The following is a 23774-nucleotide window of genomic DNA, read 5'->3' as shown; positions in this document are numbered from 1 at the left end:
CGCTCTGGAAACACAACACATTCTTCAAGGGATAACCAAACACGAGATTTGGCGCAACGCCGTGCTAGAAACACAACAACACATTTTTCAAGGGATACCAACACAAATGAAATGGTGCCTCGGCCCAATAGCGCTTTCACGTGAGGGACTCAGCTTTGCAAGAGCATTTAATTTGCCACCAATACCGTTTTCCCGTATGAGCCTAGACGTCGAAAGACAACTTAATTTACCAACATATAGGCCAAGACCCTCGAACGCTGTAGAAATAAATAAAACTGTGGAGAGTGACTCAACTACAAATCGTATAGTGGTTGCCACAACTGCCTCGATGGGAAATGACTCTGATACGCGTCCTAAAGGTATTGGCTCTATGGAAAATGCCTCGTATACGCGTCCTAAAAGAATTGACTCGATGGAAAATGCCTAGAATACGCGTCCTAAATCGATGGAAAATGCCCCAAACACATTTGATTTATTGCAAGCAAATTCAGTTCAAGGTGTGTTTTAGACTACTGTTGAAACATCATCAAGCCTTAAAAAATCTATTTCTATATCTTTTCTGCCCAAAAATCAGTCTCTGATAATAGTGAGGATGAATCTGAAATTCGTGAAATATCCACTATATTTTATCCAACGAAAATGGCAGTTCAGACCTTCGATAATAGTGAAGATGAATCTGATACCTGTGAAGTACCCAAAATATTTTACTCCTCGAAAACGGTAGTTCAAGGTAGATTAATGTATCTTTTTAAAATTTCTTATCTTTTAAGAAACTATGCTTCGGGGTTGTCTGTCATTTAAGAGTGCTGCTTAGTTTTGAATCTGAATGACCTGAATCAAAGTCAGAGCTGTGCTAATTAGATGACAACTAATTGAATTAGAATTAGCAATTAGGGAAATATTTATGAACTAATAAATTAGCCAATTAGCAATTAGACAGAAAATAATTCAATTCAATTAGAAATTTGGCATTTATTTATCAAAATAATTAATTAGTATTACTAATTTCTAATTAATTTCTTGTCTAATTAAGGTAAAAAAGAAACCATAAGGTAAAAAAGAAACCAAAAGTAAACATAAAAGTTTAAAAGTTCCCATGGATTTAGTAGTTTGGTAATGCAAAGTTTAATGTTTTAATGCCATTGAAAAATGGGTACGGAAGCCGTGAATTATTCTGGAAAAATGAGACAAGCCTCGAGCCTTCCGTCATGTAGAAATTTGTCTCATTTCTTCATTTTCTTGCCACAGTTCCTATAATGGAATCCTGAGTAGTAAATATATGCGCACTGCTATTAATTCGAGTAGGTAAAACAGTCCAAATTTCGAAATGGGGCAGTTGCGAACTACGAAATTATCTACTTGTACTAGTATTCTCTCATATTTGAAGAGCTGAAAAATTTGGAGTACACTATGGTTTCCTCATCGATATTATAAGGCTTTTTCAAATTCAAATAGCTTTTTCATATTCAAATAGCTTTTTCATATTCAAATAGATGAATCAAGAGTTAATTTCTCGATTTTTTGTACAACAAATTGGCGTAAAATATTAATTGAAAATCGAATTGGCTAATTAGTTAATCCTAAATCTAATTAAAATTTAATTAGATAATTACCTTTCCGATTCATACTAATTAATTAGAATTACTTCTCAAAATTTTAATTAGATAATTACCTTTCCGATTCATACAAATTAGAATTACTTCTCAATTAGCACTAAGGTAATTAAAATTCAATTACCATTTTCAATTAGTAAATGTTGTAATTAATTAGAAATTAAATTAGCTAACTAATTAAATAGCACAGCTCTGAATTCAAAGTAAAAAGCCTTTCAGTCTGTTGTTTTCGATAAAGCTTGAATTACACTCACAAATAGCTGGCAAAACTTGTCTGCACCATACTACTAACAGTTGTTAATTTTTTAAAATTCAGTCCCGATGAATCTTTCTGGCGCTTCTGATACCGCCCGTGTTTCTCAAAGTTGCAATATAAGCTCAAACTCTCATGATATTATTCAAATGCCTGAAATTGCTGCCGTGAATATAATTCATAATGGTCATGGAAGGTCTGAAGTAGTGAATCACCAACTAAACCAACAACCGCTACTAATGACATCTTAAGCGAAAAATTGCCCTTGGCCTAAGGATGCAGGAACCCAAGTTTTTATCCCAAGACGTTTTAACTACTAAAACATAAAAAAATTAAGAACTATTTTATAAACGAAGTGTGACAACTAAGAAAGCTTAATTTAGTTTTCATGTACTATTTGTAACATTTTTAAGTGTTTGAACTAACAATATTTCTAATTGCTTGGAAGAAATCAAGGAACATTAGGGAACCATTTAGCCAAAAACTAATTCTACAGTCCAGACAACTTGGACTTACCACGTGTCTGTGGTGTAGTGGTTATAATATATATTTAACAATTATTTCACTTCACTTGGTTTAATAAGGTGACATAGGTAGCGTACTTTTTCCCTACTTTTAAAACCTTTAAACTAAGTAATATTAGAAGTTCAATAGATTGTCTAAAAAAGATGGTAAAAGCCACTGTAAATGGTGCATAAATGCTTAATATTTCCTTAATACTTGCAAATAATATTAGTAAATGGCGCGAATTGATCATAGAAATGGGGTTAAAGTACACCCTAAATGATGTCTTTTATGGCACTGGAAAAAACAGCATATATGGTGTTTGAATGCACCATTATATTTTAGAGTGCAAATGTATGACGGTAAAGCAAACACAATTATTCAAAATTTAATTACATTAAGACTGAAGTGGCAGATATTATATAAAAACGTCTTGGTTTGGACCAAGGCCGAAAAAACAAACGATATGTTTGAGGTTTATCAATTGACTGAAGTTCAGATATTGAAATTTTTTTCTAGTTCTTTTTATCCACTCAATCCTTAATCAATATTTAATTCAATCAACTGATTTTACTGTTAATCGATCTAGTCCCTCTAAATTAATTGAAAAAATTACATATCTACCCTTTTTCAAGAACAATTAATTTCATGATAAAATGTTTTCGAAAATGTAATTGTTCTTGAAAAAGCGTAGATATGTAATTTTTTCAATTAATTTAGAGGGACTAGATAAATTAACAGTAAAATCAGTTGATTGAATTAAATATTGATTAAGGATTGAGTGGATAAAAAGAACTAGAAAAAAATTTCAATATCTGAAACTTCAGTCAATTGATAAACCTCACACATATCGTTTGTTTTTTCGGCCTTGGTCCAAACCAAGACGTTTTTTTATAATAAGTTATTAAGTGTTTGAACTAAGCGCTGAAAATTGTCATTAGAAATAATGTTTCAAAATGTTGGAACTTCCAAATTATCAGCCCACTCGATCACTCGAGTAGGTTTGCGTGATCGAGTTGGCTGTGTTCTTTGATAGGCGCTCGCATGGAACAATGACATCCTCTAAAATGTTTTAGACAGTTCTTGGTCTAGGAAGGGATGTCCACACTAAGTCAACTCGCGACTTATTTACAGGTCGGCCCCTTTACAATGCATAGAGGGGTGGTGGCTAGCCCCTATGCCACAGCTAACCTACAGCGCCCTATACTAACTATTACCGTTAACCTCAGCAAGTTTTGATGGAAAGGAGAAACCGGGTTAGACCGCGGAGGAAAACTCCTTTTAACAAGCGGGGAGAGAACTTGCAAACTCTACGCAGAAGGATTTGTTCCCAGATTTTCACCCGGTGCCACAGTCCGGGATCGAACCCGGGATCCTCTTGCTGCGAGGCGAAAGCGCTAACCGCTACGCCACCCCAACTCTATTGCTCCATGGGATACGAACAACAAAGGTCCCAATCGCCGTTAGTGTTTTGGCATTTTCCGAACTGTGTTGAAAAGTTCGATGTTACGGTAGGGATGTCAACTTCCCAGAAAAAAACCGGTTTTCGGTTAACCGGTATATTTAAATGGCCGGTTTAACCGATTCAAAAAACTGGACAAAAAAACCGTTTTTTCAAAAAACCGGTTTTTAACCGGTCGTTTATGAAAAATGTTGAAAAATGCGATACTCCAACGTAAACTCAAAGACCAAATATAGAGTAATATCTTTCCCATATACGGCAACGTCATAACCCTCTATCTCTTACCTTAGTGATATCCCCTCTCCCCTTCCCTTCCGGGGGCAAATAGTATTCTCTAGTACAAAGTTGCCCATAACGTAGGGGATACACAGTTCACTCCCCCTCTCAACCGAAATTATTCTATTAGTACCGATTAGTTAGTACGTATTCCTGTTAGTACCAATAGGTGTTAAGTAATGCCGTTTTCCATGAAAAATTACTCGATAGATGGAGTAATTTTCTTGGAGTGAGAACGAAAGTTCCTTTAAAATTGCATTATACGCATCTATGTCTCCTTTGATATTGCTCCATGGTGGTAGATTGTTAGCAGCCAACCGAAGCTAAGTAACATTAAGTGACGAAAATGGAAAACTTTTGATTCTGTGAATTAAAAAAAAACCGATTCGGTTTTCGGTTTTCATTTTAAAAAACCGGTTAAAACCGAAGAATTAAAAAACCGGTAGAAACCGGTGCTCCGGGATTGAAAAAACCGGTTTTCGGTTAAACCGGGCGGTTTTTGACATCCCTATGTTAAGGGCTTTTTAACCATGTTACTGAAATAGAGGGTGGCTTCGCGGTTATCACTTACTTCGGTAGGATGAAATATGAATTAACGATAGTAATAGTTTAAATAATTGAAATTAATGGTGTAATAACTATTCCTTTGTGTATTTTTCGTATGAGTGTTAAGCCTCGGTTAGCCACATTGTTGAAAATATTTCAATGTTAATCGTTAAGTAGCTTATGCAGAATGGGAAGATTTATAGTCTAACTGAAACTTAATCGTAACGTATAAACATTAAATCAACCGTGAATTTTGTCAAAGAAAACAAGAAGTCAACCGTGAATTTTGTCAATGAAAAAGAAATCAACCGTGGATTTGTTCAAAGAAAAAAGAAATTATCCGTGAATTTCGTCAAAACATAAAAGGAAACTAAAAAATTTGGTTAGCCTTAGTCAATCAAGTCTTCAATAAGAAAGGAATGTTAAGATAGATTGAAGATGATCCCTTCGCTTTGAGTCCTTTCTCCCGCTCGGCGGAAATGGTAAAATCAGGAGTTCATAATAACCCGAAGCACGAAACTGGTTTAAAAGCCCGTAACAACAAAGTTTCGCCGTAAAGCTCAGCGGATTCATACACCGCTTAACTCCCAAAGAAATAGTTACCCCATTTTTTAGCGCCCACGCGCATTAACTTACACACTTCCGGTTTAGCACTATTTTTATATTGTGATTTTGAGAGCGAACATGGCTCACGTCTGCTTCTGTCGGAAGTTCGGAACGGTGTAAATTAAGCCTTGGCTAAGAAGTTGGCTTTTAGTCGGGGTTTCTAGTTTTCTACAAAACATTTAAACGATCGTCAATGATGTTTTTTGTTGTGATATGTGTGAGTGAGAATTCCGTGGTTAAATTAAAACGGTTTGGACAAATTTATTCGCAGTATCTTTAATATAAGAATTGCAACGTGTTTCTACGTCCACCATATCGCCATTTTTCTTTTCGACGGAGATCCCAGCCAACGGAAGTTTTGGAGAGAAAACCAAGGAGCATAGATACCACTACGATATATTGTAAGGTTGTATGTCCATAAACAGGCTAATCCTTTCTATGCGCAACGACAGAATCTTGTTGTTCGCGATTTTTACCATTAGCTCTATGGCCAGTTTCATACTTCCCCCCCAAAGGGGGGTTATTATGAACTCCTGGTAAAATCTATGATCTGGAAACAGTGAAAAACTCTTTCTCGTTGTTTGAAATTCCGAGTCGTTACCGAATATTTTTGTCTCATATTTGCTGATTGCCGAATGACCAAGATTTAATTCGAGAACTTATAAACTAATTATTGCAGCTAAGTGTTTATTGTGATCTAAGCAAGGTCCCTTTGTAATTAAATTTCAAAAAAGCCAATAGTTCCCAATATCGTTAAGCCGTTGCATATAGTTCAGTTATTTTCTATCTTTATTTAAAAAAAACTTTCATTGTCATTAGGTTGTACATTTTTTTGTGATCTAACAGGGTTGGCAAAAATTAAGTTTTTTTAAAAAAAAACAAAAGTTGTGTTTTTTTATTGTTTAAAACACTATTTGTTGTTTTAAACTGTTTTTTAAACAAGTAGAAAAAAACAGTAAAAAACACAAAGAAAACTAGTTTTAAACATGTTTAAAATCACTTTTCCAGTTCTAATAGTCTAAATCTTATATATCGCGGCTCCTTATTTAAGCCACTACTGCTGCTAGCGCAGGGAACTTATTTTCACAGCCTACCTGATTAAAAAAGATCTTGGTTTGGACCAAGACAGAAAGAACAAACGATGAGAGCGACGTTTATCAATTGACTGAAAAAGTTCCGATACATCAATTTTTCTTTGTTTATATGGATTTAATTCTTAATCACTATTTAATTAAATCAACTCACTTAATTGTTAATCGATTTATTCCCTCCAATATAATTGAAAAAATTACATATTTACGGTTATTCAAGAGCAAATTACATTTTCTGAAATAATTTTTTGATATTAATTATTTGAAGCAAGTACGTGTTAAGAGAATAATATTGAGTATTGGAAATATTCTACTGACTGTTTATAAAGAGCAACAACTCCTAAACTTCAGAATTTATAGGTGTCAGAAATTGTCCGTGTGGAATTAGAACCAGGGAACCCAAAGCGAGTATTATACACCTAGACCATCCGACCACGAAAACGTATTGAGAAGAAAAACACCAAAATCGAAAACTCCTAAATTTATAGGCCTAATATAAAGCTGTAAGACTGGACCCTTCGGGATTTGAACCCGGTACCACTCTTATCCAGTGCGAGTATCATACCTCTAGACTAATGGACCACGAACACGTACTGCGAAGTCAAACGCGAAAATCAAGAGCTCCTAAAATTTAGAATTTAAAGATCTAAGAAAGGGTCGTTGCCAGGATTCGCCAAAATTTTGTTAAAAACACGATTAAAATTAGATTTTCCGAAAATATTTTGTCATGAAATTAATTATTTAGAAGGAGTACGTGTTGAGAAATACCAATATTGAATATCAGAAATATTCTACTGACTGTTTAAAAGGAGCAAGCGATCTTTTCAAAAGGAAAATGTAATTTTTTATATAGCGGATACAAAATGAGGGTGATGCGTGAATTTATACATTTAACCTCTAATGCCTAAATGCTTGATTTCTTTTGTGGCCACTATTAAGGAATTTCCGCTTCCGTACTTCAGAGTTTCTTGGTCAGAACTCATCATGCATTTGAAACATCACCACCTCTTACTACTTTGTAAGCACTTCATGTTTTTCGTTTACGGATTAAGCGTATTAATTTTAGCACTGTCAAGGGCCTGGCTTTATATATTACGCGTAATCACTTAAGAACATTAAAATGTACCAACAGTGTAAAGAAACCACATAGGAGAAACGTTCTTGCTTTGTTTTAAGTAGACGAAAAAATATGTTATCCTTAATTATATATTTTGAATATAAGTCTTCAAGACAGATTGGTAACGAATAAATCAACTGATAGGGTTTCCAAACAATTAAACACACATGTGAAACAGTCGAGTTATTAGAAAGTTTTGACTGAATCTTATTGTTTCTCTTATATTATCTTTTCGCTCATTTTCAAATAAAAAGAGTTAAAAATATTCGAAATTTCTCTCCATAAAAAAACATGTTTTAAACATTTTGTTTAAAACGTTTTAAAGAAATTTTTGTTTTTTTTTTAATGGCTGTTTAAAACAAGTTTTAAACAAGAGTTTAAAACAAATTGTTTAAAACTTGCCAACCTTGTGATCTAAGCAAGATCACTTTATCTAAAACTATATTTATTTTTTTTCATTGTTATTAGGTTGTTTCTTTTTTATATCTGAAACTTTGTTAGAAACTATCCCATTTTTCACATTAGGCTTAAATAATTTCACATTCACTTTGTAATCAGTTTAATTTGATAAATGAAATGGCTTCTAAAACCAGCGAATTTGGTTTCTTACTCTGAGTGCTGCGAAGACTAAATGGCAAGAGCTTTTGGAGTCCTTATGTGTAATTGCCGGACACACTCGAGAAACAGTGAAAGAGTACGTGGAAACTTTGGGTTTTATGGACCGAGCCAAATACATAAATGAGGACCCTGTCACCAGCAGCCGATATTTTGATTATCGGTTGAGAGAATTTTTCAAATTTCTGCGAAGCAAGGAGTCGCCCATTGGAACCATTGATGATTATTACATTAGAATCGAGTTCCAAATGAGGGGATCACCACACGCCCACATTCTACTCTGGATTACAAATGCGCCACAACTAAGAAGCGATAACTCTACTGTTGAAAAGGTTACCACGTTCATTGATTCAAACATTACTTGCTCGAAAGGGGATGGAAGTGAAAAATGGAACAACTTGGTGAAACTGCAAACCCACAAGCATTCCAGAACCTGTCGGAAGAAGAATGATGGCGGGCAGTCATCGTGTCGATTTGGTATACCTTTTCCGCCAATGGGAAGAACCATTATTTACGACCCTTCAAAACGTGCCGAAGACGAAGACGTTGAAGAGGTTCAAGCTAGAAGTAAATTAGTGCAAAATGTTATCGGAAACTTGAAAGTTGAAACTGCACCGGAAACATATGAAGAATTTTTAAAACACTGAACATGACTGAAGAGGAATATGTTGCAGCTGTAACTTATCCAATTCGAAGGTTCTCTGTACTTCTTAAAAGATCGCCAAAAGAAATAAGATTAAATCCATACAACAAAAACATTTTGGAGTTGTGGAAGTCTAAAATCGATCTCCATTACGTCCTTGACCCTTACGCCTGTCTCATGTACATCGTTTCCTACATTGGAAAGCCCAAAAGGGTATGTCAGTGCTCTTCAGAGAAGCTGTAAAAGAAGCAAAAAATAGAGGAAGTGGCATAAAAGAGAGATTAAAGATCATTGCTAATAAATTTATTCATTGCGAAGAAATTAGCGCTCAAGAATGCTGCTACATAATACTTTCAATCCCTATTTGCCGGAGCACTCGCGCTCATATTTTCATAAACACTTCACCTCCAGAAGAAAGGGTTCACATTCTGAAAAGACCATCTGAATTGGAATTATAACCTGATGATAGTACCGATGTTTTTTCTGATGGCGTCATACAACATTATATTGCGAGACCAGATGAGTTGGAAAAGGTCAGTCTTGCTGCTTTCGCCTCATGGTATGATGAAGACCAAGAAAATGAAACAATTTCTGTTGTTAATTTCCTTGAACTGAAAGATTCTTCAGGATACGTGAAGAAAAGGATGCAGGCCAAAGTAATCAGATTCAAGTACTGTATGGTGAAAGATCTGAAAAACTACTGTCGAGTGGAATTAATGCTGTTTCTACCTTGGCGATGTGAGGAAACCGAACTGCTGGAGGCCAACGTAGAAGAAATCCATGAAGCCCGTAAGCCGGAAATATCTCATGCAAGAAGGGAATTTATAAATGAAATTGATGATTTGGATCTGGATCAAATGATCCAAGAAGTAAAAGAAAATCAACAACCAAATAAGCCTCAAAATATTGAACCCATGATCGAACATCCAAACGAACGTGATAGAAAGTTTCTATTTGGATGATCCGCAATATTATGTAAACTCCCTCCAAGAAGCTATTTGCGGCTTTAATTCTGATATACAACAGACCACTGCAGCTGACTTTACTCCAACAATAACTCTGGTCAACAATGAAGAATATCACAGCATGCTTCGAAAACTCAACTTCAAACTACGAGAGATTTTCTACTATGTACTTAATTATTTAAAAACATCTCAAGAACCTCTGAGGATTCTGATAACCGGCGGTGCTGGTGTTGGAAAAAGTCTTTTGATTAAAGCCATTTTTGAAGCCGTATCCAGACATGAAAAAAACAAGCCTGGTGCCGATCCATCACAACTGTCAGTTCTAAGAACCGCTTTCACTGGGAAAGCGGCTTTTAATATTGATGGTGTTACTCTTCATTCAGCGTTTAACCTGCCAACTAATCAATTTTCTGGAAAAATGAACCCTTTGGACAACGATACTTAGAACAGAGAAACAAGTTCTCTTTAAAGCCTGAAACCTTTGGTAATAGATGAGATATCAATGTGCGGAGCCAAAATATTCAATTATGTTAATATAAGAGCTCAACAAATCTGCGGAACTTCAATGCCTTTTGGGGGCCTTTCAATTATTCTTGTGGGAGACTACAACCAGTTGCCTCCTTTGGGCGATAACTACACATTCATTCCTTTAAAAGAAAAGAATAACCCCTACGCGCCGCTGATTGGAAGTCCGCTGTGGGAAGAATTTAAGCTTTACGAACTTAACGAAATTATGAGACAGAAAGATGGCAAAATATTTGCCTTGGCTTTAAATCGAATGTCCATGGGAGAGATGACGCCCGCTGACGTTGACTTATTTCAAAGCCAGGAAAAATCGGTTTCAAGACCCTTACCTTTGAAATCCCTTCATTTGTTTGCAACAAATGATGAAGTAAATTTGTTCAATGATTTAAAACTACTTTCACAGAGTACCGAAAAAATATGCTCCATCGCATTTGACTCGGCTAACGGTGATGCCAGCAACGAAATTAAAACAAGGATTCTGGAAGGAGTGAAAAGCTTGAAAACCCAAGAAACCAGCGGTTTACCTAGAGAATTAACTCTAATGATTGGTATAAGGTATATGATAACTAGGAATTTGAACACCGCCGATGGTTTATTAAATGGTGCGACTGGGAGGTTAAGAAAAATACAGTACGGTCAAAATCAAAGAGGGCACCAGGTACCTGTTAGAGTTTGGATTGAATTTAGTGATGAAAAGCCTGGTAGGGAGACTAGAGCCAAGTCTCAAGGACTAATGGCAGCCAATAATATTAATGAACTATGGACGCCTATTGAGAAGATTGTGAGAAGTTACACTAGACGTTCAGGCCAGAAAAACATCTATGTATCGAGAAAGCACTATCCTCTAGTAATTGCCGAAGCTATTACTGTACACAAGAGTCAAGGAGATACCTACAATGAAGTAGTTGTTCATCTTAATCAAAAGCGTATGATGAAAAGATCTCAACTATACGTCGCATGTAGTAGGGCCAAAACGTCTAACGGTTTGTTTATTGTGGGAAAATTCAAAGCTCCTAACCCAGTGGTTAAGAGTAAAGACGCTGTTGCCTTGGAGATGGAGCGTTTGCGAAAAGATTGCCCATTAATTATACCTAGTATGGACAAAGAATTTCTATTTATGTACACAATGTGCAGTATTTAAATTGTCATTTACAAGATGTCAGCTCAGATTTGAAAATATTGGAATCAGATATGGTATTCCTCGTTGAAACCTGGGCCAATGAGACGGACGATTTTGAAATCCCGGGATTTTTGATGCTACAAGGTATTGATCTCCCACGAGAATCACGTCGAAAGGCTTATGGGGTATCCGCTTATGTCAATGAAAATGGAAATGACCCCAACATTCGTATGTTCAAGTCGGAACCAACTAGAACCTCCCACATTGAATGCTTATGGTTTGATGGAACATTATGTGATATCCGTCTTTCCGTACTGGCAGTTTACTGTTCTCCAGCTTGCAACATTTGAGACATAATAAATGGTATTGGAAAGTGTTTGGCAGAGTATAGCAATACCGATATTCCCACGTTCGTTGTTGGCGATTTCAACATCAACCTACTAGACTCATCGTGTCTTGAAGCTAAGAAACTCCTACCTTTCTTCTCCGATAATGGGTTTCATCTACTACAAGGTCTAAACTTTAAACAGTCAACTGATGGTGGTACTCAACTAGATTTAGCATTTGCTACTGCAAGTTTTTCCTCAATATTTAGCGCTACTTATCGAGAATGTTACTATTCCTATCACAAAGGAATATGTTTACATTTGAAATAAGTTTGAAATCGTGACGTGAGAGAACGTGAACTTGTGTTTTGAATGGTCATCGCTACGCCCGATGAATCCTCGACATCAACTCTTCTCAAGATGAATCCTCGACATCAACTCTTCTCAAGATAAATCCTCGAGTTCAACTCTTTTCAAGATGACTCCTCGAGTTCAACTCTTTTCAAGATGAATCCTCGAGTTCAACTCTTTTCAAGATATATCCTCGAGTTTAACTCTTCTCAAGATGAATCCTCGAGTTCAACTCTTCTCAAGATGAATCGTCGAGTTCAACTCTTCTCAAGATGAATCCTAGAGTTCAACTCTTCTCAAGATAAATCCTCGAGTTCAACTCTTTTCAAGATGACTCCTCGAGTTCAACTCTTTTCAAGATGAATCCTCGAGTTCAACTCTTTTCAAGATATATCCTCGAGTTTAACTCTTCTCAAGATGAATCCTCGAGTTCAACTCTTCTCAAGATGAATCCTCGAGTTCAACTCTTCTCAAGACGAATCCTCGAGTTCAACTCTTCTCAGGACGAATCCTCGAGTTCAACTCTTCTCAAGATGAATCCTCGAGTTCAACTCTTCTCAAGGTGAATCCTCGAGTTCAACTCTTCCCAAGATGAATGCTGGAGTTCAACTCTTCTCAAGATGAATCCTCGAGTTCAACTCTTCTCAAGACGAATCCTCGAGTTCAACTCTTCTCAGGACGAATCCTCGAGTTCAACTCTTCTCAAGATGAATCCTCGAGTTCAACTCTTCTCAAGGTGAATCCTCGAGTTCAACTCTTCCCAAGATGAATGCTGGAGTTCAACTCTTCTCAAGATGAATGCTGGAGTTCAACTCTTCTCAAGATGAATCCTGGAGTTCAACTCTTCTCAATATGAATCGTCGAGTTCAACTCTTCTCAAGATGAATCCTCGAGTTCAACAGTAGGTGCTTGGGATCCTAGATGAAGATACCCACTTTTTAGGCTTGGGATCCTAGATGAAGAGACCCACTTTTTAGGCTTGGGATACTAGATGAAGAGACCCACTTTTTTTAGGCTTAAGATGGCTCTCGAAGTTGTGGACGCAAGCTAGATGGAGTGTTTTCTCTTTCCCCCCCTTGCTTTGGCTTCCCGCTCGCGTTCTTAACTTTACACACGCTAGCTTGGGTCCTCATCAATGCAAAGTATCACACCTCCTCGGTGGTGAGAGCTGGTAACCACTACGTTGTGTGGGTTAAGCGGATACGCGTCCTTCTCATGCCAAGGTGTTGAGGCATCGTGCCGAGGGCTGCATGGTACTGGGGAAGTAAAACTACGGTATCGCTAACGATCCCCTCGGGGCACCAGGCGACACCCCGTTGTATCTAGCCTTCCACCCGGGTGGGGGACTACCGGGTGGTGACCGTTTACTTGCCCCCTTACTCGTGGGATTCTTATGGATTCTAAACACTTACCTAAAATTAGACCAAACAAACCTACGGCGCAGGGGTCTGCTCAGGGCAGAACCCTCACTGATACCACTTTACAAGGGCTTGTATCCAGCGATACTCGTGCCGATTCATCGGTGCGTGTGTCTGGCAAGCCCTCGAAACGTACCGTGCGTCGTCGTCTCAAACGACAGATTGCTCGGCAAAAGGTCAAATTGGGGTCTGAAACGGTCTCCACCCCCGCTGGGGGTGCGGTGGCTCGTGACAACCCAATGAAGAGGCCCAGAGCGGAGGATTCGACTCCCTCACCCAGTTTCTCGCAGGCGGCGTCGAAAAACGCTAAGTCCTATAGTGACGCCGCCAGCTCAGAAAAGATGGCCATTGTCAAAAAAGGCTATCCGACGGCGGTCATCACGGAGGAAGACGTGGGCCCAATTCAGATGGCGATTCTAGGGGCGCTGGATGGGATACCTTCGGGGAGCCCTCTACCGCGCCTTGCGAACTTTAGCCTTACGACCGGGGCCCTAGTATACTCCTGTGAGGATTCGTTCACTGGGCAATGGTTGAAGGATAACTTAGCCTACTCGGTGGTGGGGGATGCGGTGCTCTCCGTAATGAGAGCTAGTGAACTCCCTAAGCCGTTTAAGGTAATGATTCGCACAAAGGACCAGATCACCAAAGAGCCGGCGGTGCTGTTTCGGCGCCTAAAGGCCCTTAATGCAGGTTTTGCCACTGAACGTTGCAAATGTATCCGGACGTACGTGGACAGGGCCGTACGGTACTGGGTACTGCTCATTGATGGCTCCTCATTGGAAGCCATTAAGAAAGCTGGTTTCGTGGGCTTTACTGGAGTGGACAAGGGTTCCTTCAAACTCCTTCAGAACACGGAAACCACTGTAGCCGAGTCTACGGCAGGGGGTGGGACTAGCGAGATGGGGGATCTCGCTGTGGAGCTCGCTGGTGTCGCTCTAGGCACAAGGGGGAAGGGGTGGCTCATTCGGAAGCTTGTTCTTCCATGGATGAGTCCACCCTACTGGAAGAATAGGATGGGACCCTTCGGGATCCAGCCGATGTGCGTTTTAGTAGTCCTGGTGAGGGGGAGGATCTAGGGACTGGGAACTTGCCTGTCGGGGGGAGGTGCCACTAGCCCTCTCGGGACCGATGAGGTGTAGCTAGGTCCCTTCTGAACCCCTCTCTTAAGGACCATGGGGACGCTACTTGCAATTCAAATCAATCTGCACCATAGTAAGGCGGTCCTCATACAGGAACCGTGGATTTGCCATGGCAAAATCCTCGGTCTTGACGCGGCGGGGTCACTATTTTATGACCAAACTGCTGCTAGACCTAGGGCGTGTATTCTGGTTCGGAGGGATCTTTGCTGTATCTCTCTACCGCTGTACACGTCCCAGGACACGGCGGCCGTGAAGCTAGTCCTGGCCACTGGGCATGCCAAGTTGACTATCACGGCTGCCTCTGCATACTTTGCCCACGACGCGGACTCTCTCCCGACAATTGAGGTGATCAATTTGGTCGATCAATGTGAAAAGAGAGGGTACAAACTAATCATTGGCTGCGACACCAATGCTCATCACATCACGTGGGGCAGTTCTGACTGCAACAGGAGAGGTGATTATTTACTAGAATATTTAGTTGGTTGCAAGCTCCATATTCTTAATCAAAACAATGAACCTACTTTTGTTACTTCTAATAGAAGGGAGGTCATTGACCTCACGCTAGCCACGGAAAACCTCGTGTCTTCCGTGTCTAACTGGCATGTGTCTAATGAGCCGTCTCTGTCGGATCATAGGCACATCTGCTTTACTGTCGCGACTACCTCTGTCCCGGCGGGGACGGAGATATGCAATCCAAAACGGACCAATTGGGCCGGTTATAGGGAAGACCTAATCCTACGCTACGGAGGGGGTCACACTCCTAATCTTACTTCACCTAAGGATCTTGATAGAGCTGCTGGTGACTTACAGTGCTCCATTATGGAGTCATTCCACCGGAACTGCCCACTTAAGACCGTTAACCGCTCGAGGCTTGTCCCTTGGTGGAACGCGGATCTCAGCCGGCTTCGTAAATGCACGCGCAGGCTCTTTAACAAAGCCAAGCGCACGGGTCACTGGGCTGGATACAGGCAGTCCCTTAACACCTACAACAGGGCCATTAGAGCTGCTAAGAAGGACTCCTGGCGGACCTTCTGTGAGCAAGTCTCCAATGTCCCTGCCACGGCTAGGGTCATGAAGATCCTAGCGCACGACAACACACATCGGCTTAATAATATTAAGCTACAGGAGGGTGTGTACACTAAGTCTGGGGCTGAGACTCTCAAGCACATGCTGGAGGTCCATTTTCCTGACTCTACTTTAATCAATCCAACAAACCCTGTCTCCCTCTACCCTGTCCTGCACAGGGCTAAGAGGGAAGACTGGCTTGTAGCCAGACAGGTTGTCACGATTCCCAAGCTTCTGTGGGCTGTCAACTGTTTTGAGCCCTACAAACCTCCGGGACCCGATGGGGTCTTCCCTCTGCTTTTGCAGGAGGGCTGAGACCACATCGCCTCTCCGCTTTGCAAGATCTACAGACGCTGCATTGCTCTCGGTCACATACCCCGTGACTGGAAACGCTCTAGGGTCATCTTTATTCCCAAGCCCGGGAAGGCTTCCTATCTCGAGGCGAAGGCATTTAGGCCCATATGCCTGACCTACTTCTTTCTCAAAATTCTGGAGAAGCTGGTGGACAGGTACATTAGAGACGAGGTACTTTCGGTAACTCCTCTCTCTTCTTCACAATTTGCCTACCAAAAAGGCAAATCCACTGAGACGGCCCTTCACGGCCTTACGAATTGCCTGGATAGGGCATTCGAATTTCAGGAAATTTCACTGGCCGTCTTCCTCGATATTGAGGGGGCCTTTGACAAGGTCTCTAGCTCGGTTATTACTGAAGCTGTCAAGAGATTTCGCATCAGCGACACTCTTGGCCGCTGGATCAAGTCCATGCTTACCGACCGCGAGGTGTCGGCGTCCCTCCTTGGGGACTCTAGGGGTGACTACCAGCAGGGGCTGCCCTCAGGGTGGAGTGCTCTCCCCCTGTTGTGGTGCCTGGTGGTGGACGAACTCTTGGGGAGGCTCGGGGGTGCTGGGGGCTGTAGCTGCTTCGGGTATGCGGACGATGTAGCGATAGTCTTTACCGGGAAGTTCCCGGATACTGTTACCGCGCTTATGAGATCTGCTCTCTCTAGCGTGGAGCAATGGTGTCAGGCGGTTGACTTCACCGTTAATCCTGATAAAACTGTCCTTCTTCCTTTTACGAGGAAGAATACTAAGGATCTGTTCAATGATATCTCTTTCTTTGGCCAGGTCCTGACAAAGTCGTCCGAGGTGAAATACCTGGGGGTGACCTTTGATTGCAGACTCACATGGAAGCCGCATCTTGATCGGTGTATTAAGAAGGCCAAGATGCTCTTCTGGAGGACCAGGAGCTCTGTCGGCCAGACTTGGGGCCTCAACCCCAAGGCTGTACACTGGCTCTATACTGGGATCATCAGACCCATACTATCTTACGGGGCACTTGTCTGGTGGACAAGGGTCCGGCTTAAGACGGTGCAGGCTGCCCTGCGCAAGCTTCAAAGGCTTGCCTGCAATGGTGTTACGGGGGCCATGAGATCGACCCCAACTGCTTCCCTGGAGGTGCTCCTTGACATGCTTCCTCTTCATCTCTTCATTGAGGAGGAGGCTGTCATGGGAGCCTACAGGCTCAACATTAGTGGCTGCTGGGTTCCAAGACTTTGGGATTACAGACATACGAAGCTCTTTCGGGAGTACGCCGCACTTGAGCCGTCGCTTACGATGTGCTCTGACAAAACCGTTACCAGTTTTAATTTCACTAAGCCTTTCAGCATCCACTTTCCCAGTCGGGCAGAGTGGACTAACCTGCTGCCTCTTGGCACTGGGGGTGAAACTATTTGGTTCACCGATGGTTCCAAGACTGATTCCGGCGCTGGTGCCGGCTATTACTGCCAAACCACAAGGGTCGGCTTTTCTGCTTGCCTGGGTACCTTTGCTAGTGTGTTCCAGGCGGAAATTGCCGCGATCTGTTATTGCGCAGATTACTGCATTAACAAAGGGTATACCGGACGGACTGTGAGAATTTATTCTGACAGTCAGGCCGCCCTGAACGCGCTGAACCAGTGTCAGATTACCTCACAACTGGTACGCAGCTGCCTTGATCTGCTAGCGCGACTGGCATCCTGCAACAGGGTTCTGTTGTACTGGGTGCCAGGGCATAGCGGATATCATGGCAATGAGCAAGCCGATAGATTTGCGAAAAGGGGTGCGGAGGCCAAGCTCTTGGGGCCGGAGCCGGCCGTCCCCATCCCCTACAGGCACGTCAAACGGTGTCTGCATGACAGGTTGACTGTCATACAAAACCAACTCTGGCATAACATGGAGGGCCAGAGACAGACTAAACTTTTTGTCAATGGTCCCTGCAAGTCTCGTGCCAGAGACCTAATTTCGCTCAGCAGATGGGATATTAGGCTGGCCACCGGTTTTTGACCGGGCACTGTCGGCTTAATAGGCACCTCCATCTGATGGGTTTTGCCGACGACCCTCTCTGTAGGTCGTGTCAGGAGAAGGAAGAAACATCCGCTCACGTACTTTGCGAGTGCGACTGCTTCGCCTCGCTTAGACTAGAATATTTTGATTCACATACTTTGGAACCCTCGAGGGTCTCCTCTATTACGGTGTAGCGAATTCTTCGCTACGCTGCAGCTACGGGCCTAATCAAGGCCTGAATATGAGGATGCACAATATGCCTTTGGCATCGGTGCTAGGGCGCGTACCCTCCTCAACAACAATAATAATAATAGGCTTGGGATCCCAGATGAAGAGACCCGCTTTAGGCTTAGAGCAGGACATGCACATCAAGAATGCGGTACCTTGCAACCAGAGGAGAAAATCCTTGAAGATGTTAAACTACAAATTCTACATTGTTATTTGTTACTAAGTTATATGGCTCAAACTGCAAAGGTTTTCATTTTCCATCAAAGGAGAAGTCAAGGCCCCCCAACGAGGGAAGCATTTCAAAACTAAAAAAATTTACCTCAAAGCAAACTTCGTCTGATATTCCATCTAGTACGAAATTAACAGTTTTGATAAGGAAATTTTTAGATGCATGGTTCTTAATTCTTGCTCATTTGGCAGGTTATTAGAGTTTCAGGACAAAGTGGCTGGGGGCTAATATTACGCGATGGTCGTACTTAAGTATAAGCGTGCGATCATTGTATAATTTTAGGATCCAGCCATATATTAGGCTTCATCTAATGAATTTCCAATCAATTTCAAACCGTAATCTAAACTTGATCTGGGTTGAATTTATTCATACTCGGAACAGTTTTCGTAAACAAATGAGAGACGCAGAAAGTATAACAAAGCCGGAACCACCATCCAAACGTTTAACTATAAACGTCGCACAAAAAGTATAATATGGCCGAAGCCATTTTGTTCTAATTAACACCACGCGTTACACTGCTCTCCGAGGAAGATGGTAGACCTAGGCTCAGCTCTGTTGGACGACTTGAATTTAATTTTGTTATTATTAACTATTGCTAAAGAATAGGGTCACATTCCTATATTAATTTTTTACGGTTTTTCTTCTCAGCGAAAAAACAAACACGCGTTCAGATTGTACATTTCTTCGCTGGGAAAGCATCAATTATTTAGACAAATGGAGAGCTTTGCGTTTTGTTTTTCTTTACACAGAAGCGGTAGTGAGCGAATCTGGGTATGGTTTTATCATTTGCCTAGATTCGCACAACTAAAAAAAACTTCAGGTAAGGTTGGAAAAGGAGTCCAACGGTTTTTTGTGGTTGCTTCGCTCAAGAGCTACGATTATCAGCATTGTTTTGATTATTTTATACAGTTTTTCAAATTATTGGGGTCGCGTTACGTGAATTTAACATCGATCAGAGAGGCTCTGATCTTTACTCATTCTTATCTTTTTACAGTGTTCATCATTAAAAACAGTGAAATTGAAAAATATCTTTGAAGTTTAGGAAAGAATTAAAGTAAAAAGGCCGTCTCCCTCCTGTATTTTTTCTTGCCTTTTATCAATATACAAATATGAGAACCATGGTAATTGCAAAAACGTCGAACTGACCGGTCTTATTTAAAATTTATAGGCAACTACAAAAGGTTAAGAAAATGTGTAAACCTATTCTAGACACTAGTTTGCAAGTTTAGAATCATTGGGGGACTTCAATTTGCCAGGTGTTAGTTGGATAACATGGGACACTAAACGCTGCAACTATAATGTTAAGAAGAAAAGCATGCATCTTATTAACACCTGCCACACATGCGCGTTAATGCAAATTAACCAGATTAAAAATAACTACAACAAACAACTAGATTTATGTTTCACTAACACAAACCATTGCAAGATAACAACCGCAACAACAGAATTAATTAAATCAGAACCATATCACCCACCGCTGATTCTGGAATATTATCTAGAATCCAGAGATTCGTGTGAAGGTCGCACGATATATGACTATCACCATGCTAACTACTTGGGCCTATATTACCACTTACTTAATAGCGACTGGTCAAATATTATGAACTCTAGGGATACCAACTACTGTGTATCAGAACTATCAACAAAAATCAAATCAGCAATTGAAATACATGTGCCCAACAAGGTCAAAATATATAAGAAAAATACTGCTGCTTACCCACCATGGTTCTCAATGGAACTGATCAAAACAATAAAACACAAAAAGTATTATCATAGGTGTTATAGACTTGTACTTAATAATTTACTAACTATTAAACGTTAATAATTATTTAATACTGTTTATAAAGGTTAATACACTGAGTTACATGGATAGGTTTTTACTGCGATGTTTCTACATTGCTACAAGCTCGAGAGTGACGAGAGGGAAAATCTCTTAGATAGGAATAACACTTGGTATTGATTATTGATTTGAGAACGTTTGGGGTGACATCTAGCTAACGCTATAACACCACCTCTTTCGTAGAAATGGTTTATAAGTCCAATATTTGACGGGGTTTCGTGATTCTTCTTGAACGACGTAACTGCGGGCTCACGTTGATTGGAGCGTCAGGGGAAGCGATTGACGGCTCCACTGATCCAAGCGGCTCTTCGTGTGCTGGTGGGTGTGGACGCTTCTGGCTGAAGGTTATCGCTAATGTTCCGCGGGGGTTCTGTAGTGGTCCGCGGACGAAGCTGATCGCGATGACGCCGGATTCGACCATTAGGTGTTTGTATATCAAACATCGCGTTACCGCGTGTTTCCGATAATGTGCCGTGAAACCATGGTTGACCGTGACCGAAGTTTCGCGCGTAAACTGTCTGGCCCACCGATAGTCGGGAAGTGCTGTCCTTGTCGATTAGTTCGGTTGGGGTCTTTAAGGGCGGTGCGATCAAGCCCAAACGTGTTCGCAAGGGAGAGCTTAACATCATGGCAGCTGGAGATAGGCTGAACTAGAACATGCTTGAGTGGCAATGCTGATTTTCAAATTTTCACCCTCCTGGTATTTTGTGGAGGTCAATGAAGCTATGCCTTCATCAGAAATCAACAAAGAGTTCAGTGTAGTAGGAGCATCTTCCCAAAGTAAAGAAACTTCAGCTACATCAGAATATAGAGGAATATTAACTTCGTTGGAGAATGACGAACTTGTAGCTTCCTCTGAGGATGTTTAACATGAGAATTTTGAAATGGTGCTATCATCTATTAATGGATCCTCTAATCCAAGCTCTCGAACTATGGGTGTTGATAGGCAGTCGTATTGAATAAAGATTCCTTTGGTTTTGATGAAACAGGTGTTACGCCTTGAAAACGCTTTATTCTTCTCGCGTGCCTCCTAAGTTTCGCTTGCCCATCACCAACGCTGTTGCTGTGGACATGGATTGGTTGTGTTAATAACACAAATTCAAGTTTGGTACCCAATCTGGATGAGTTGTATCATAAAGCTTTGAGGGTTTACCTAAAATCAATATTAAATAGATATATTCCTAGGGTATAACAACTATACTTTTTGTATAACATAACATACCTGAGTAAAAATGTCTAGAACATAATTTCACTTTCTCAATATCCTTAAAAGCACTAAGCCTTAGCTTTTTTAACCATAGGCTTGTTCTCTTACTTGATAATTCTTCCGTTTTTAGGTCTTGCTTTCTTATAACGGATGGTATTTTGAAGAATCCTACATGATCTCCTTGTACGGAGCCTTTTTTACCACCCTTACAATTAAGAACATAACAGCGATGATGAGTTTTTGACATTTCCTAGCGCTTTAGCACGATTTCATAGTTCTTACACAAAAACCCTCAAAAAATGGCGACCACGCAACTAGATTACTAGAGAAATAAAAAGCCCTAGATGGCGTAGCGTACCTTTCTTGAATTTTTCCCCCACCCCAAGAGTGACGTTTCACATACTCTGATTGAAAAATAGCTCTATACTAGTTCATTTGCGCTTGGCTCTGTGGTGGGTCAAGGAATGTGGATTTTTTGCTGCTCTTTTGACTGATCTCACTTTTCGAAGAAAGTTTGGTAAGTGGAGTTCGATTTTATTTATAATATTAACATCTATTTTAATTGTAAAATTCAAGTTTGAAGTATTACCCTAATTACGTTTTAACTACAGATAGATTAAAAATAGAAATATATTTGTACTGGAGTTTTATTAATTAGAAGGAATAAGTTTATTCCATTTTAAAAATCTTAAGCCTTAGCGAACCACGCACGCGGCCCGCCCACTGAATTTTCTTTGTTCCTGGGGGGAATGTCGAGCTAGGTTTTTTTTTGAAAACCTTTGGAAACTTCTATTATTAAGATGTTTTTCACTCTCTTATTTGCATTTTATTAAGGTTACTCTAGTTTTGTTTTAGATCTGAATAAAATACCCGTATTTCGTAGTTTATACTTATAATACTGGTTGACTGGTTGACTGGTTTTAAAGCAATAAGGTATGTATACTGTAATGAATATCAGATCTGTAGACCAAATAAGATTTATCGAATTAAAAACCCTCTTCACAATTAATATTATGGTTAAGGTGCTATGCTTAACTGGATTGAGAGTCAAGATTTTTTTGACTAGCTTCATTAATTTTAAAATCGCCGCTAGTTTTTGTGGCTGTCAATGTTATACGTTAGCACATTTATCATCTGGGACGAGGTTGGGGTATCTTCTAGATAATCAAAATGGGTGACAGGAGTGCTTTATACACTTGTAGTATATGCTTAAACCTATTTTGTTCTCAAAAGAAGCTACTGAGTCACTACTCAATTCACCGGAATGCGCCAAATGTTTCTTTCAAATGTGTGTTGTTAACGTGCGAAAGGAGTTTTAATAAACTAAGTACTTTAAGAATTCAAATTTCAAGGGATCATTCAACAAAATCCAATGCTGCCTTTGGTAATGTTACAATCTCTGATTGTCAGCCAAATTTAAAGTGTTCTAAACCTCTATGTCAAAAGCAGTTTGGGAACCCAAAGGAACATATTAGGCATATTAACAACTCGCATTTTAAGAACAGTGAAAATTTTTATGCCCATTCCATAGCTGTGAACTGTATTTCTCAAAGAATACATCATTTAAAAGCGCATGTTTCGAGAAAACATCCTTATCTCGACCAACAGTTTATTTCAAATCCTAATATTTTAGAAACACCGCGTGTTACAGAGGCCAGCACAAATCATGAAGCTCTTGAAATGGACGTATTATTAGATGATAGTGAGTTTTTAACAGAATCTCTTAAACTTTGTAATGTTGTGGCTCTTTTTTTGTTAAAACTTGAAGCCAAAAACCTAATTCCAGCCTCTGTAGTTCAGGATATTGTTACGGAATTAATTAATATTTCAGATTTAGAGGAAAAGGTAGTTAGCAAAGCGGTTTTAGATAAAAAAATCAGGGTTTAATATTCCAGAGAGTGAAAAAGATGATTTAAAGACTGTCCTTACCGACAATTTCTTTACAAAAGAACACTTGGGTGGGGAGTTAATAACAGACTATTTAAGGAAAAGATATTACAAAACCAATCTGAGATATGTTAGCCCTTTAATTATAAAACTTGGGGACGATGATAATATGCAACCCCACTATATGTCTTTCTTTTGGATTCCCTAAAATCAATGCTCATGAATCAATCCATAATAAAAAATTTTGAAAAAAATACGACGGCCAGGAGAAAAATGATTTGGTATTAACAGATTTCTCTGATGGGTCCCTTTTCAAGTCTCACCAGTTAAACCAAACTAATGATCACAAAGGAATAGTGCAGCTAATTTTATTTCAAGATGCCTTCGAAATAGTAAATCCCTTAGGTTCTAAAAAGTCTCTGCATA

The 23774-nt window shown here is 40.0% G+C and overlaps 1 protein-coding gene across 1 annotated transcript; it reads left to right on the top strand.

Moving 5' to 3' along the window:
* Window positions 1-10193: 10193 nt before the first annotated feature.
* LOC149685352 (uncharacterized) lies at window positions 10194-11357 on the top strand. The gene has a single exon (XM_089871017.1). The coding sequence runs from the start codon at window positions 10194-10196 to the stop codon at window positions 11355-11357; it is 1164 nt and encodes a 387-aa protein (XP_089727143.1).
* The last annotated feature ends 12417 nt before the right edge of the window (window positions 11358-23774 follow it).

This window comes from Phalangium opilio, unplaced genomic scaffold (assembly GCF_054372755.1).
Source record: "Phalangium opilio isolate 3A_F unplaced genomic scaffold, DU_Popi_V2 ptg000032l_1, whole genome shotgun sequence".
In the NCBI taxonomy this organism is placed as follows: domain Eukaryota; kingdom Metazoa; phylum Arthropoda; class Arachnida; order Opiliones; family Phalangiidae; genus Phalangium; species Phalangium opilio.
This window is presented reverse-complemented; position numbering and strand designations above follow the sequence as displayed.

What these genes read in the sequence shown, in the direction of transcription:
- LOC149685352 (XM_089871017.1), top strand. Translation starts at nt 10,194, where the DNA reads ATGTGCGGAGCCAAAATATTCAATTATGTTAATATAAGAGCTCAACAA.